Source organism: Schistocerca gregaria, chromosome 3 (assembly GCF_023897955.1).
Source record: "Schistocerca gregaria isolate iqSchGreg1 chromosome 3, iqSchGreg1.2, whole genome shotgun sequence".
Classification (NCBI taxonomy): Eukaryota; Metazoa; Arthropoda; class Insecta; order Orthoptera; family Acrididae; genus Schistocerca; species Schistocerca gregaria.
This window is the reverse complement of record NC_064922.1, coordinates 177,463,646-177,480,252: the sequence shown is the minus strand read 5'-3', so window position 1 is coordinate 177,480,252 and position 16,607 is coordinate 177,463,646. Positions and strand designations below refer to the sequence as shown.

At 42.4% G+C, this 16,607-nt stretch overlaps 1 protein-coding gene across 2 annotated transcripts in view; it reads right to left on the bottom strand.

The window, feature by feature from the left end:
* LOC126356097 (lysophosphatidylcholine acyltransferase) overlaps positions 1–16,607 on the bottom strand; it is a 607,194-nt gene that overhangs the window by 40,038 nt on the left and 550,549 nt on the right. The window contains exon 3 of one of the 2 annotated variants that reach the window (XM_050006786.1): positions 2,833–3,050. In XM_050006786.1, coding sequence (XP_049862743.1) covers positions 2,833–3,050 — 218 coding nt within the window. Of the gene's footprint in view, positions 1–1,263; positions 1,479–2,832; positions 3,051–16,607 lie in introns of both variants that reach the window. The other variant, XM_050006787.1, reaches the window with a different exon arrangement.

The window sequence follows — 16,607 nt, the reverse complement described above, 5'->3', positions numbered from 1 at the left end:
CGCAGCGACGCACGGATGCACGCCAAGACCGTAGGATCCTATGCAGTGCCGTAGGGGACCGCACCGCCACTTCCCAGCAAATTAGGGACACGGTTGCTCCTGGGGTATCGGCGAGGACCATTCGCAACCGTCTCCATGAAGCTGGGCTACGGTCCCGCACACCGTTAGGCCGTCTTCCGCTCACGCCCCAACATCGTGCACCCCGCCTCCAGTGGTGTCGCGACAGGGGTGAATGGAGGGAAGAATGGAGACGTGTCGTCTTCAGCGATGAGAGTCGCTTCTGCCTTGGTGCCAATGATGGTCGAATGTGTGTTTGGCGCCGTGCAGGTGAGCGCTACAATCAGGACTGCATACGACCGAGGCACACAGGGCCAACACCCGGCATCATGGTGTGGGGAGCGATCTCCTACACTGGCCGTACACCTCTGGTGATCGTCGAGGGGACACTGAATAGTGCACGGTACATCCAAACCGTCATCGAACCCATCGTTCTACCATTCCTAGACTGGCAAGGGAACTTGCTGTTCCAACAGGACAATGCACGTCAGCATGTATCCCGTGCCACCCAACGTGCTCTAGAAGGTGTAAGTCAACTACCCTGGCCAGCAAGATCTCCGGATCTGTCCCCCATTGAGCATGTTTGGGACTGGATGAAGCGTCGTCTCACGCGGTCTGCACGTCCAGCACGAACGCTGGTCCAACTAAGGCGCCAGGTGGAAATGGCATGGCAAACCGTTCCACAGGACTACATCCAGCATCTCTACGATCGTCTCCATGGGAGAATAGCAGCCTGCATTGCTGCGAAAGGTGGATATACACTGTACTAGTGCCGACATTGTGCATGCTCTGTTGCCTGTGTCTATGTGCCTGTGGTTCTGTCAGTGTGATCATGTGATGTATCTGACCCCAGGAATGTGTCAATAAAGTTTCCCCTTCCAGGGACAATGAATTCACGGTGTTCTTATTTCAATTTCCAGGAGTGTGTCTGTAAATCAACTCTGCCTTGTTTCTAATCTTACTGTGGTTAAATACACGAAAAGGGAATGAAAATACATTGACTCAATTTGTACACATTAACAGACAACAACTTTTGTGTCTGCACTTTGGTAGAGTTTACATACTATGGAAAATATTGGAAAATATTTATTTTTTAAATAAGTAATATTATGTGCAGTGCACTTTGTTCTCTGATACATATTGTAATCCAAACCTGCTGGTTCTCACAACTGGCAACAGAAATACAAGAATGTTCCAGATACATACTGCCAATGAAAGGGTTCAGCCCACTTTCCCTGCGAACAATAAGAGAGGGGAATCCAGTGATATAGGTGATACTGGCATCAAGGAACGTCGAGTGTGGTGCAACGACGAGTATGGGTGCCTCCGACCGCGTCGCCTGCCGGCCCCTTATCACAAGGGACATGCCGCCCGCCCGGTAGGTGGAGCGCCCCAGTGCACAGATCACCGGCGTCAATTTTCTGTGTGGTGGGTGGAATAAACAGCACAAGTAAGAGAGAGGGAGCACAGGGCAAAACAGCCAGAGTACCACACCATATGTTAGCACTCCCTTGTTCAAAACACAGGAGGAATTATGTTACAGAACATCCATAGAACCACACAAGTTGAGTTTAGAGAGGAGGTCTCTTAAGCAGAAGAATCCATCACCAAAGAGAGGTACAGGTAACAGAGATTTAATATTGTAGAAGCAGCAGTAGATTATTTCCTTCCATTTTACGATATTTCTTACAGCAGCATCCATAGAAATAGAGTAAAAACCACAGCAATTTTCCCAATAGGTTAAAATAATTGTGTAAACCATAGAGAAGTGAGTTCCCTTCTGAATAAAACTAATATTTTAGGACTGAAAATCCACGGAAATGAAACTTGCTTGTTGTGCCATGCCAATACAAAAGCATAGGAATTTAAAGTTAGAAAAAACTGTTTTATGGAAATGAATATTACACTTTGCTTGACTTTGCACCCAGTATGTCCACAAAAAGAAGTCGCTAATATGGAAGAAATGGTTTCATTACATTTTGTAAGTTTCACTAAAATAAATCCCAAATATGTAATCAGTAAGATATATGCATTAGTTTTCCATTAGCAGTAGTGAATGACATCATTAAATGGATCATTAAATGAAAATGTTTATTTTATACACACACACACACACACACACACACACACACACACACACACACACAAAAAAATAACCATACCAACTTTGAAACTGTGAAAGTAGTGAGGGGAAAAAATTTCTCTACAAACTTTTTGGCCAGTGTACAAAGATAGAAAAGACAGATCACTAAAAGAAGAATTAATTTTAAAAATACAAACAAGAATGCTGAAAAATATTATGGCACTGATCAATGGAAGATCCTGTGTGGCAACTGTTAGGAAAGAAGACAAGATCTGTTCTTAATTATAAAAACTTTAGTAGGGGGGGAGGGAGAGATGGATAGGGATGCAAGAGGGGGGGGGGAGAGAAAGGGGGGGGGGAGAAAGGGGGGGGGGAGAGAAAGGGGGGAGAGGGAGAGAGAGAGAGAGAGAGAGAGAGAGAGAGAGAGAGAGAGAGAGAGAGAGAGAGAGAGATCACATCACACAGGTAATTACAAGCAGTGACTGATGATAAAGAAAACATAGCCTGTTATAAAAGCCTACAAAATATATAGCATACTGGCATCCAGTGTGTTATGCAGTGGAAGCATAGCTACTATTTGTCCCAATAACCATAAAACATTTGTGAAGCATTTTTGTTATTGCTGCTAGACTGTGAGAACCTGAGGTAGGATAGCTTTTTACACATAGATAATGCATGCACGAATGACATACTTCCAAAGAAGGGCAAGTGTCCAGTCTCGCCCTTTGCAACAATACTCGGAGCACCCAGATATACAACTGGCAGTGCATCAAAGTAGGAGGAATGCGGCGCTAATGCCAGGACGGGCGCTTCCTTAGCCGTCGCCTGTTTTCCCTTCACCGTCACCCAGTGGAATCCTCCACACAGGAAGAGACCCCTCATCACACAGCAGATCACAGCACGCGCATTGCTACAACACCAAAACCATGTCACTGCACTTGCTATGTTGTTACATGCACTGAAATTTCTCTGAGAATGTTAGAAAAGAAGTGTTAGTGTAAAAAAAAAAAAAAAAAAAAAACAATCATTTCCAGACAAATTGTATCAAGTGCAAGCTGATCTCAACTTAAAACAAAGTTCCATTGTAAGAATATCATATTTTGACCATTTTTCTGTGTATTACTATGATGGTGTGTCATGTTTTGACTATTTTTCTTGGTCTTACCCTGGTGATATCTAACAAGTGGCTTAGAAAGGTGAGCTGTTCGGTCACACATATGAAAGATGACTTTACACAATCCACATAGGCATTTCACGCTGCTTAGAATATACAGTGTGGCGTAAGAAGCGGAAAGTTTCCTGCCACATACAAAACAAATGTTTTATCCACATTTAAGATGAATATGACAATGATAGCTACAAACACCACAAAATTCTCAACTTGGTCAAGATATCTACTAAATTCATCAAACATCTGAAGCAACACCCTATATTGCCAGTGTAAATGGTGAGCAGGCGTAACATGTCTGATTTATTCCCTTAAAAATTCATTCATGGGTAGGTTGTGAAGTTTTTCCTAAGCTGCGATTGGGCTGGGCTGGCAATATTAGCCAGATGTCAGCCACTTCATGCTCTGTTCACAAAATGGAAGGGTTAACTTGTGCAGAGAAGGTAAGGCCATGGCTAAGTGTCACTTACGCTGTAAGACAACTGTATAGGACAAAACCAATCACAGGAATGAAATTGTTCCCTTGATGCCCTAGGATGGGCAGAGGAGTGTAGGCGAGTGAAGTTTTGACCCTCTTTTTTCAGCCAGATCGCAGACTGTTCGGACCTTTCTCCCACTCCTCTTTGGGAATGAAGCCCCCCCACCTTGTATGCAAGATTGCAGACTTCATTCTGTATCCCTTAGAATAGACAATAAACCACGCCACAATTTAATTTCAATAGTAGACTTGGCATTTCTGATTTCATACCCTGCAGTTATCTCCTATACACTGGGTCCCCACCTGCAGCTGGCATTCATCCTATCATCCAAACATTTGGGCACTTGCACACCACTTTATTAGGACCAACAACAATATTGTGACTGTCACTGTATAAACAGTCTAAAATACATTGTTGATTGGGTCAACAATGTATTACTTTATGCCTTTATTACACATTTCAGCTTGTGTTAGATTGTTGAACTTATCTTTTCTTTCTGAACTTTCATGTCCTTTGCTTTCTTATAACCGCAGAAGTTAGCAAGTGACTCAATAACAGCAGAACTGTAACGTCAGAAACATGTGTGTTTGGGTTCACCTATACTGAATGTGTGCATGTTCATACAAAGGCAAATGATTTCCTACAGACTTCCATGTAGAGAAAATATAGTGAGCTTATCTACACTATACAATCAAAAGTATCTGCATACTTAACAATGGCCTTAATATGAGGTGCACCCACACTTCACCTTTATGGCAGTATGAGCACTGCTGGGCACAATTTCAGTGAGGTGTCTGAATGATTGGAGGAATGACAGCCCATTATTCCTCAAAAGCCAAAACCAGGAAAGGTAGTGATTTTGGACACTGGGGTCTGGAGCAAACTTCACATTCAAACTCATCCTAAAGGTGTTGCACTGGGTTCAGGTTGGGATTCTGGGCAAGCCAGTCCATTTCAGGAATGTTATTGTCCACAAACCATTGCCTCATGTGTGCTAGTTTACGGCAAGGTTCATTTTTCTGATACAAAGTCATCATCTCAAGACTGTTCCTTTACTTCACACAGTATACAATGGTGTAAACATATCCATATCCTTCCGCACTTACCATCATCTTAAGCACAAAAATGGGACTACACCGTATCCACAACAACCACCCTTGTGCTGTAAAATCCCTCCTTTGTGTTTCGATGTTGGCACTACAGATGATGGCAGATAATGTTCTCCATACATTTGTCAAACCCAAAGCATTTCATTACACTATCACCAGGTATAGCATGATTCATCAAATATCATTGGCTTCCAGTCATCCCCTGTCCTGTGGCATCACTCTTTACACCACCAAAATTATCACTTAGCTTTCACTGCAGAAACAAGTGGCTAAAGAGTATCTGCTTGACCAATATATCCCATTATTTTTAAGTCTGTATGCATCATCACAATGCTTCCTGGACTGCTAACAACACTTTAGAACTCCTGCACAATTAACTCTGCTGATGTAATGCAATTTTTTATAACCACCCTATGCAGTGCTTGACGTCCACCCCCAGTAGCTGAGCGGTCAGCACAACAGAATGTCAGTCCTAAGGGCCCGGGTTCGATTCCCAGCCGGGTCGGAGATTTTCTCCACTCGGGGACTGGGTCTTGTGTTGTCCAAATCATCATCATTTCATCCCCATCGATGCCCAAGTCGCCGAAATAGCCTCAAATTGAAAAACTTGCACCCGGCAAACAGTCTGCCTGATGGGAGGCCCTAGTCACATGACTAACATTGGCGGCTTCAGGAAGATTAAAATGTCCCTGATGGACTTCTTATACTCAGGTGACATCCAATGACTATTCCACATTTTAAGTCACTGAGCTCTCTTGGATCACCCATTCTGCTGTCACTCTTTCTCAACTGACAACACAATATTCCTCAGCTTCTTTTATACTGGTGGATCTGCCTCTTGTTACATTAGTGTCAATTTCACATCACACAGTGGTGTCCAGGTATGTTTGCTCAGACAGTGTACATAAATACCATGAACTGATAGGACAGCACAGATGAGGAACTGAACCCATAGAAATGCAACTTTAATTCAGCTAAAATGATATAGCCACCCATGGGAATTACATAGCTGTAGTGATGATGAAATATACACCGATGAACAGCTCAATACTGTGCAGCAACTGTGTCTGTGTGACAGTGAGGAATCATGGGAAGGACTAAACATGATAACTGATGTACTAAGGATATGCAATGACTTACAGCCCATCCAACAGCCACACAAAACCAATTGAGTTCATCAGAGCAGGGCTGAAGTTATTAACATCCTCCTCAACAGCAAGTTGAGCAAGACTTTTATTTCTACAGAGATGTCGAGAGTTTGTGAAAATTTCAAAACAGAATTTCCAATTCGTGCTGAAGTGCTTTAAGGTTATTTTGGTGTATGACTGCAGTTTTTCCAAATGTAATATGCTTTTGAAGTTGTGTACTTAATCCCTGCATAAAATTAAACACAAACACATAACCACATAACAAATTAATGTGTTATATACATATTTACATTATGCAATGAAAATTAGAAAAAGAAGTGTTAATTGATTATCATGCTTGTAACTGACCACTTTCTCAACATGCAGTGTATTAGATAATCAAAAGTGTTTCCATTTTTAATTATCTGTATGTCTAACACCGTGCACATAGTTGACAAAACAGTTTATGAATTTGCATTGTTGTTTAATAAATTAAGACATATCTCATAATACTGTTAACATCTTACATGACAAAGATTGTGTTAATTCTTAACAAAATAGCTTTAAAGGATGGCTGGTAAATAGTTAACTTCAGAAGATGAAGTTGAAAACTTCAGATGGACACATTCAAAACTAGGAAAAACCTAACTTTTGGAACTTTTTTCCCTTTCTTCATGAATAGGTTGGTGAAGTTGGGAAAGAAATTAGAGGAGCTAAACTTCTTTGCCAAGAAAACTAATTATAACCTTTATTCTCAGTAATCAGTTCTGGTAATCAATATTACCATCTTCAGATCTGGAGTGACAGGTTATTGCATATTTCTTTAAATATGAGGGCTGCCCAGTAAGTAATGCACTGCATCTTTTTTCTTTGACAATTCTTTATTGAACATAATGAGAATTGCACTCATGGAAGAATGGTGTTTTATCTACAAACCCTATTTTTCCATGTAATCTCCATCCCGTTCTATGGCCTTCCTCCAGCTTGAAACAAGGGTGTTTATTGTCTGTCTGCACCAATCCTTGTCCTGGTGACAGGGCCTGTGATTCACTATGTTGATTATCTCCTCTTCTTTCTCAAAATGTCTTCCATTAATGGCATTCCATAATGGCCCAAACAAGTGGAAGTCCAAGGCCGCTAGATCAGGGCTGTAGGGTGGATGGGGTAACACTGTCCAACACTTTTTTTGTGATGTGTTCAGCAGTCCTCAGACTTGTGGGGGCCGAGTGTTATCATTTTGCAGCAAAACATCTCCTGGGTTGCCGTGATGCTGAAGTTACTGGAAGTGCATCTTAAGTTTTGTTAATGTGTTGTGTATGCTTCTGAATTAATAGAACCATTCCTTGGCATCACATCAATGAGAATCACACCTTTACAGTCCCACAAGATGGTGATCATGACCTTACCAGCAGAAGCAGTTGCTGTGAATTTTTTCTTCTGTGGTGATTGGGAATGGCACCATTCCATCAATTGTTGTTTACTTTTGGGCTCAAAATGGTGTACCTGGGTTTCATCACCTGTCACAATCCTGGATATTAAGGCCTCCCCTCAGCTTCAAAATATTGCAACAAGTCACGACAAATGCTTTTTTGTGCTATTTGTGATCCACTGTTAGACACCGTGGGACCTATCTTGCACAGAATTTTGAATATTCAAGAGTGTGGATAATTGCATCCAAACTTGTTTTGCTGATTGACAGATACAGTGCCAACTGCCAAGTCAAAATGCATCTGAACTTGCAAATGACATCAGCTCGCTGCAACATGTCGGCTGTGACAGCAGTGGATGGTCTCCCCGACTGCTGCAAAACGTGGAGCTCCACCGAATCGCCTTCTGATGATCTCACCCTCCATGCCCGGCAAGTAACTGTACTTCTGTCGACAGCAGATGCTCCATAGACTTTGCACAAGGATTTGCGAATATTCCTCATCGTTTCTTTCTCTGCACTGAGAAATTCAATGACGGCACATTGCTTGTAATGTATGTCACCTACAGGCGTAATTTTGAAACAGTCTTGCAGCTACAATTTCTGTCGGAAGAGATGGAAACTTGGGGCGCTCACTCAGGTGACTTCAAATATTCCATACGTATCATTTCACATTCATAGCATTGTTTTGGTCTGAGAAAAAAAATGTGGTGCATTACTTTCTGAGCAACCCTCTTAGTAGTGAAGGTACTCTTTCTCTTTTACCCTCTGGTTTTAAGGAATGTGCAGTAACCTGTTCGTTGAGATGTGAAGGTGTTAACATTGATTAGCGAAACTGGTAATCAGGAAGATCGCCCAGTGTGGCTGAAAATGAGTAAATTATTGAGAGAGAGAGAGAGAGAGAGAGAGAGAGAGAGAGAGAGAGAGAGAGAGAGGGGGGGGGGGGGGGGGGGGGGAAGGGCACTCAGAGTCCTAGGTTAAGAGAGCACCTAGATACAGTATTTATGTCGTGAAATAAGTACTGACCAGCCATTTTACACAATCTTGATACAACAATATTTTTAAGCAAATGTTCCTTCAGAGACAATACTAATTCTTCCTTTGATATTGATGGCTGTCCGACATTGACACTCCTGATTTCAATTTATCACTGGACACATGTCAAATACTGTTAAGAGAAGCAGTTGCTACTATTCCAATTCAGCATATACAATCATAATTGTTAAAGTATCACATTTTTAGACAGCCATATAGGAAAATATTTCTCTTCTTTTGCCAAAATATTAAAATTTTATGAACTGATCTATCTTCTTCATAATCAATAACATCATGCAACTTGCATATCTAAAGGAACATAGTTATCAGCAAATTACCAAAGTAAAGCTAAAAAGATCACAATGTTGCACACTATTTAGAACAATATACAAACAGAAAACTCAAATTAGTGGATACCAAAATGCAGTAATTAAGATCACCTGTTAAATGTTTTATTACCTAAATATATGGACCAATAAAAGACTGGTCTGGTGTTTCAATACAGCTCAAGGCTGAATATGCCTGTTGATAGTGTAAGATGGGTTATCTCAATTCTCAACATTTTGCTCGTATGTCCTTTCTTAAAATTTCTTTGTATTAATGTTGCATCAGTAGTGAGGTCAGAATAACACATGTAGTGCTGATTGAATTCTGAAGCTGAAGTACCTGCACATTTCTCTGCTCTACGAATCGTTCAACTTGCATGCAAAGATTTAGGAAAGACAAGTCACAAATTTGGTATGTTGTCAACGTAAATTTGGCTTATCATATGAATGAGGTTCAGCATTTATTAAATTTAGCAGGACACACCCTTGGCAACACCAATAAAGGCCAACTGCATGAACATCGCTGACTGGAGATCAGTTTTGACCTTAATTCACACTTCTGACATTCTCGTTCAAGTCTGCACTCTACTGTGTAACACCGGTCTTGGAGCCACCGAATGAGTGTCACTGTTAAACTAAATTAGCAATAAACACCCTCGGGAACACTGTTAAAATCAGCTATCGACACAATTATACGGGTGCAGGTATTAATCATATGCCTTCAGCCTGGAATCTCATTGACTGGAGTAAAATTTGCTTCAGTGATGAGTCCCACTTCAATTTGCACTTCAATGACCAGCAAAGATGTGTCTGGCGACGTCCACTGCAGTGAGGTACCAGCCTGACAGTTGGCTGCCACACAGTGTAACAACCAGGAATAATGGTCTGAGGTGCTTATTCCTTTCATCGCAGGACCCATTTGGTTGTCATCCGTGACACCGTTACAGCACAGTGGTACGTTGACAATATTCTGCACACTGTTTTCTTGCCCTTGATCAAATAATTGTACTGTTTGTCTTTGTGCTTGCCAAACTAATGTGGCCAGCAAGGCCACTGGATCTCTACCCAATTGAGAACTTTTTGAGCATTATGGTCAGGACCCACCAACCAGCTCGTGATTTTGACAATATAACGCACACCAGTTGGGCAAAATTTGGCGCGATATCCCTCGGGAGGGCATCCGAGAACTCTATCAATCAGCATCAAGCTGAATAACTGCTTGCGTAAGAGCCAGAAGTGGGCCAACTTCTTATTAACTTGTTCAAATTGTGCAGCTCTCTCTCTTGAATAAATCATCCAGTTTTTCTGAAACTGTAATCATTTGTTTGTATATTCATCTACGCCGCATCTACCAATTTCCATTCCATTCAGTTAATTCCTTCGTGGTGTATCATTGTTGCTTTTTTTCTGTTTTGTCTTAGTGGATTTACTAAATTTCTTTATTTTTTATTTTTTTGCGCGAACGTACTTGCTTTTTTTAGTTTCTCTTTTGCACAAAACCATATTGCTAGATTTGTAGGATTGCAAGGTTGTGAAGTGCAATAGAATTGGGCTTGAATCGCGTAATTTTGCTAGTCAAAGGTCGTAGGATGGGGGGGGGGGGGGGGAGGAGAGAAGAGGGGAGTGGAGGCTCTCGGCCCTTCTACCTGCCGGAAAAGTCGCGGAGTTGGGACGGGAGGTTTAGTGAACCCTTCCTCGACCTTTTCTCACAGAACATAGAAGTAAACAGACGGGCCTTTGGGCCTTGCGACGTGTTTCAAGCTTCCCCACCCCGTGGGTATCCACTGAAGTGCTGACCGCTCCAATCAACATGTATCGCACGATGCACAGGGTGTGAAATTTCAAGTCTGGTTTATGTAGATGAAACAAAGCTGCATCCGTCTCTGTAGTTAGTTTCTCGGTAAAGCTTTTAGTTTTCGCGAAAAAAAATAAACAAATAAAAACCACAGTTCTGGGATTTGCCCTTGTTTTCTGCTACGTAGTCTCTCTCTCATTCTATTTTGAGGAAACTAACTGGTAACAAAATATTTTTCCACGTCTTACAGCCACACGTTCCAGTTTGAGAACGAACGTATTTTATTTTCGATATGTCCCACAGTTATTGTGATACGTCGAAGTAAAGTACACCACCTGCGCATATTTTGAAAAAATTCCGTTGGACGGGCTGTTAGGAAACAAGTTGGTGCGCATGAAATGTAGCTAATGTATCGAAATTGGAGAGCGAAGGAGAGTGATATCTCTTTCCATTCTCGAGAAAATACGTGAGATACCGGGTGATCAAAAAGTCAGTATAAATTTGAAAACTGAATCAATCACGGAATAATGTAGATAGAGAGTTACTAATTGACACACATGCTTGGAATGACATGGGGTTTTATTAGAACCAAAAAAATACAAAAGTTCAAAAAATGTCCGACAGATGGCGCTTCATCTGATCAGAATAGCAATAATCAGCATAACAAAGTAAGACAAAGCAAATATGATGTTCTTTACAGGAAATGCTCAATATGTCCACCACCATCCCTCAACAACAGCTGTAGTAGAGGAATAATGTGAACAGCACTGTAAAACATGTGTCTCGTGCAATGGAGTTTCCACGACAGTTCTAAGATTTTCGGTAGCCCAAATTCTGCAGTTGTGGGCGTTGACAGACCATCGGAGCGTGAAATGAGTTTCGTCGGTCCACAACACGTTGCTGAACCAATCGTTATCTCCCGCCGTTTTTTGAAACGCCCACATCGCAAATGCCCTCCGCTTCACTATATCGCCAGGTAACAGTTCACGATGCCGATGGATTTTGTACGGATAGCATCGGAGGGTACGCCTCAGTGCCAACCAAACAGTAGTGTATGGAATGCCGGTGCGACTTGCGACTGCACGAGCGCTGACTTCCCCGTGCATAGACGAACCCGCTACAGTCTCCATTTCTTCCTTAACTGTCTCAGCAGCATTACGCCTTGTGCTCGGTCGGCCACTACGGGGTCTATCGTCTAAACAACCCGTGGCTTCGAACTTCGAAATCATTCTCGCCACTGCTGCATTTGTCAACGGACCTTTACTCGTTCGACTACCCTTCCTATGGCGATAGGATCGTAACGCTGAACTAGCACATTCCCCATTCTGATAATACAGCTTCACTAAAAGCGCATTTTCAGGTAATAACATGCTGCGACTGCTGGCGCATCTGATTCTCTCTTTTTCCTTTATTGTAATTTTAATCACCTCATACAAGGCGGGCTGGCAGCAGCATGATTCTCTCTCATTACAGCTCCTTTTAGACAAGATTGTCATGGACAGTCACTGACATTTTGCTGTCCAGCACCATCTGTTGGACATTTTGTGAACTTTGTTTTCTTTGGTTCTAATAAAACCCCATGTCATTCCAAGCATGTGTATCAATTTTTACCTCTCTATCTGCATTATTCCGTGGTTTATAAAGTTTTCAAATTTATGCTGACTTTTTGATCACCCGGTATATTGGAGATCCTCCGTGACGAGGTTGGTAGTTACACGGCTGATAACGCCTGTTATTCGGAGTGCGGAGCTGCCCCGAGTTCCTATTTTCCGTATGCTGACGACGCAGAACGGAGCTGGAAAGCAAAGGCAAACTTAATGAAAAGACGCCGGGAGTCATCAGTTCACAACGCTGACTGTATGTTTCTCAAGTCCATGGTGCCTGGTTTAAGGAAATAACGTTGTCTCATATTATTATTTTCACTATCTTACCTACGTTATTTTGTTCACTATGTTACCTATATTACTGAATTTATTCTCTCATTTATGTACAGCCTTTTCACTTTACAACTTCCATTTTAGATTAGCGCACGGCGAACTGTTGACTTGTACTGTTACTGGCTGTTTCGAATGCCGCACGAGCCATGTAACTGCGCTCAGTCAAAATGTAAAAGAGTTCCTGAACTGTACCTGGTACACGTGCAGCACACAGAACAAACATACGTTGTGTTAACACAGTCGATACGAACAACAGGAAATTAGTGCTTGTTTTACACTCTACCAATGCAGCTGTGCGTGTTTTTTTAATACACTCTTCGGGAAACCGTAGGTAATGAAAATAAAGTAAAATAAAATAAAACTTGTATTACTGTGTGGAAACTGAAGCTAACGGAATATACAGCTGCTATCAATAAATTCTTCCAGACAGAAGCATACGATGTTAAAATAAAACTTGTTTTACGATCTAATAACTGACGCTGGGATTCAGATCAAAGTTTTAGTTTTTTTCGTACCTTCCTGGATTTTTCTCATTGTTGTAAGAAAACGTGCATGCCATGCTACAATGTCCTCCCTCTCGACCAGAAATATCCTATTTTTGCATTTTTAAAAACATAGGAGACCTTTCGTTTTTTCTTCTCGATATATGTAAACTATGACATTTATCAATACTTTGCCATCTGACCGTACTGAGGTATATTTGTGTGGTGACTATCCATTTCAGCAGACTGTGAGAATACGCAAATGTAGTAAAGCACTACGACTATAACGTGACTGTAAAATGCTGAGGCACGTGCGTCTATCGTGTACTGTGAAGTATTGTCGGACCATCTGTATGTAAACAAGGTTTAGTTCTGCGGTCCTCCATCGGCAATTGTAAACTGATCAAATCACAGTTAATTTGAAAATCAATGAATCTAAAACAATCCCGACAGAGGGGTGAGACGAGGTAGTGAGTAAAAAACACAGAGAAAACAGCAATGTAACTGGTGCTTTGCTAGGCGCTGTACGTACCCAAGGGGTTGGAGATCCGGACACATGGCCTCCTGTCTTTCGCAAGGGGAAAGGCCCCTCTACTTCTGTGCCCAGTGCCTTTTCTGGGTGCAGATTAGAGGACATCAGAACACCGACTACCTTCCTCGTTCCTTGCCCAATTTCCCCCCACCCTTCTCTCACTCACACACACACACACACACACACACACACAGAGAGAGAGAGAGAGAGAGAGAGGACGCGAGGTGGCGCGAGGAAGCGAAGCAAGGTGGGTAAGCCTTTACAGGCTATACAGGCTACATCACTTCGTTGCTATGTAGTTACACTGTAGGGCAAAAACTATAGACGAAGACAGAGACTGGAATACATCCAGCAAATGATTGACGATGTAGGTTGCAAGAGCTACTCTCAGACAAAGGAGTTGGCACTGGAAAGTAATTCGTGGTGGGCAGCTTCATACCAGTCAGAAAGCTGATGACACACACAAACACAAAATTATATATACGCTTTCCTCGTCCACCTTAGCATAGTCTCCGAAAGCGAATCACATTTGACGGGGTAGCGTACTTGTTTTATGACCCACGAGGTGGCACTCCGAGTGCAACCACACTGCGAACGGCATTGCCAGCCCCAAGTATCACTGCTCTTCTTCTCCGCTATGAACTACCCAACTGCATCCCCGAGGCGCAAGTGTTTTCTCACGTGGCTCTAGCTTCCTTAAAACTCGAAAACTTTGCTACTAGACACACAGGCCGGAGACATAAGTCCCTTCAGAAAGTAAGTGCAGTTCAGCCGTCAAGATGACTTAAATCCAGTATGTGGGACAAATCGTACAAATAGCAGTTCAGTATCTTTACAAAAAAGAAACAAATAAATAACAACGAAATAGGAAACAAACAAATAACAACGAAATAGGAAACAAACAAATAACAACGAAATAGGAAACAAACAAATAACAACGAAATAGGAAACAAACAAATAACAACGAAATAGGAAACAAACAAATAACAACGAAATAGGAAACAAACAAATAACAACGAAATAGGAAACAAACAAATAACAACGAAATAGGAAACAAACAAATAACAACGAAATAGGAAACAAACAAATAACAACGAAATAGGAAACAAACAAATAACAACGAAATAGGAAACAAATAACAACGAAATAGGAAACAAATAAATAATTGCGAAATACGAAACCCTTTTCTCGATGTTTTGAAACATTCATTCATTCGTCTGCTTTCGGCTTCTTGGACGACAGAAACTTTGTTTGCCGCTGAATATCAGTTTAACGCTCGACTAGTAAACCCTTGTATAATTTGCGATTGGAATTTGTGCCAATTTGCGGCTCCCGCCAATCTGGTATTCAGTATAGGGTGTAAAACTGGACGTTTTGCACTTATTTTGTGTGTGACATACCACTGGAGACCTTATAATTGTAATGAACTAGTGAATAAACTATAAGCTATGACTTCCTTTGAATAATATATGAAGTACTAAAAATTATGACGGGTTAGCAACAATGTAACTTTTTTTTAGTGTTCTAGGGTTAATAAAGCTGAATAAGTACAATTGTCGTTAACACCGCAACACAAACGGCTGTGTTTGGACCGGTGCTGTGACCGGGACGCATAGATTTCTGACGAGTGGATGAATCGCGGTTCCGTACTACCGTAGACGAGCATCGCCGGCCAGTTTACAAGGTGCTCACACGGCGCCACGTAAAACACTAGTGACTTTAACGCACGCACTGGAGACGAACTCTTCCGCGCAGAAATGGGAGAGTTAATCGAAAGGTTCAAGCGAGAGTCTTAAGACAGCGAACCAATTTAGACTTGGGGAAGTGGTGACGTCTTTTCGTAGGTTAAGATGAAAACTTGGCTTCATACACTGCAAATTCCGTGCTTCGACCCCGAAGTAAGGACCTCGCCGCCGACACGCCATTTTCTGTTTAAAAGTGTTAAAAATTGAATCAGACAAAAAAATCCGAATCATTAATTTCCGAGTTTTAATTTGCATTCAAGCAAGCCGGTTTTTGATCGCCGCATATCCGCGACAGATGCTGAAATAAAGCGTCTCAACGAAACCAAAGCTTTGGAATTCCTCTTAAATTTTACGTTGAACACGCCGCGGAATTTGCCTCTTTCCCACCTCACATTCATTGGGAGTACCGTGCGGAGCGATTACACGGAGATGATTAGTGTCCTGGGACAGGGATATTCACATATGAAGATGGCGGTAATTTCGCGTACTGTCATTTGTACTCAGGTGACCCATGCGAAAATGTTTCCTATGTAATTATGGCCGCACGACGGTAATTAACGAACTTTGAACGCGGAATGGTAGTTGAGCTAGATGCATGGAACATTCAGTTTCTGAAATCGTTAGAGAATTCAATACTCCGAGAGCCACAGTGTCAAGAGTGTGCCGAGAATACCAAATTTCAGGTATTTCCTCTCACCACGAACAACGCAGTAGCTGACGGCCTTCACTTACCAACCGAGAACAGTGGTGTCTGCGTACTGTTGTCAGAGCTGACAGACAAGCAACACTGTGTGACATCAGTGTGAGACGTAGGACGAACGTATCCGTTAGGACAGTGAGGGGGGAGGGGGGAGAATTTGGCGTCAATGAGCTATGGAAGCAGGCGAGCGCCTCTTCTGAGCTCGTGATCATGTAGGTTGGATCCTAGAGGACTGGAAAACCTTGGCCTGGTCAGATGAGCACAGACTTTAGCTGGTAAGAGTTGATAGTCCCTCCCAGGGGCACCACCCTATCGTAGGCACCTTCAGTGCCAGGTGGGAGGGTTTGTGCTCTCTGACGAAATCGAGAGCTGTGCCGGCAGTTGCGTGGCAGGGTCACCCAAGCCGGATTGGTCTCGATGGAGGTGTCAGACAGACTGTGTCCCACAACGTAGGGTAGGGGGGGGGGGGGTCTCTATGGGCGTAGGGAAGCCAACTCTGCTAGGGGAGTGAACCCTAAAAAAATCAAGGCCCTCCAAGTCGGGGGTCGGGCGGGAGGCTAACAGCTCTACCCCAGAAAAAAGTGTTGTTGCTGATACTACACACAT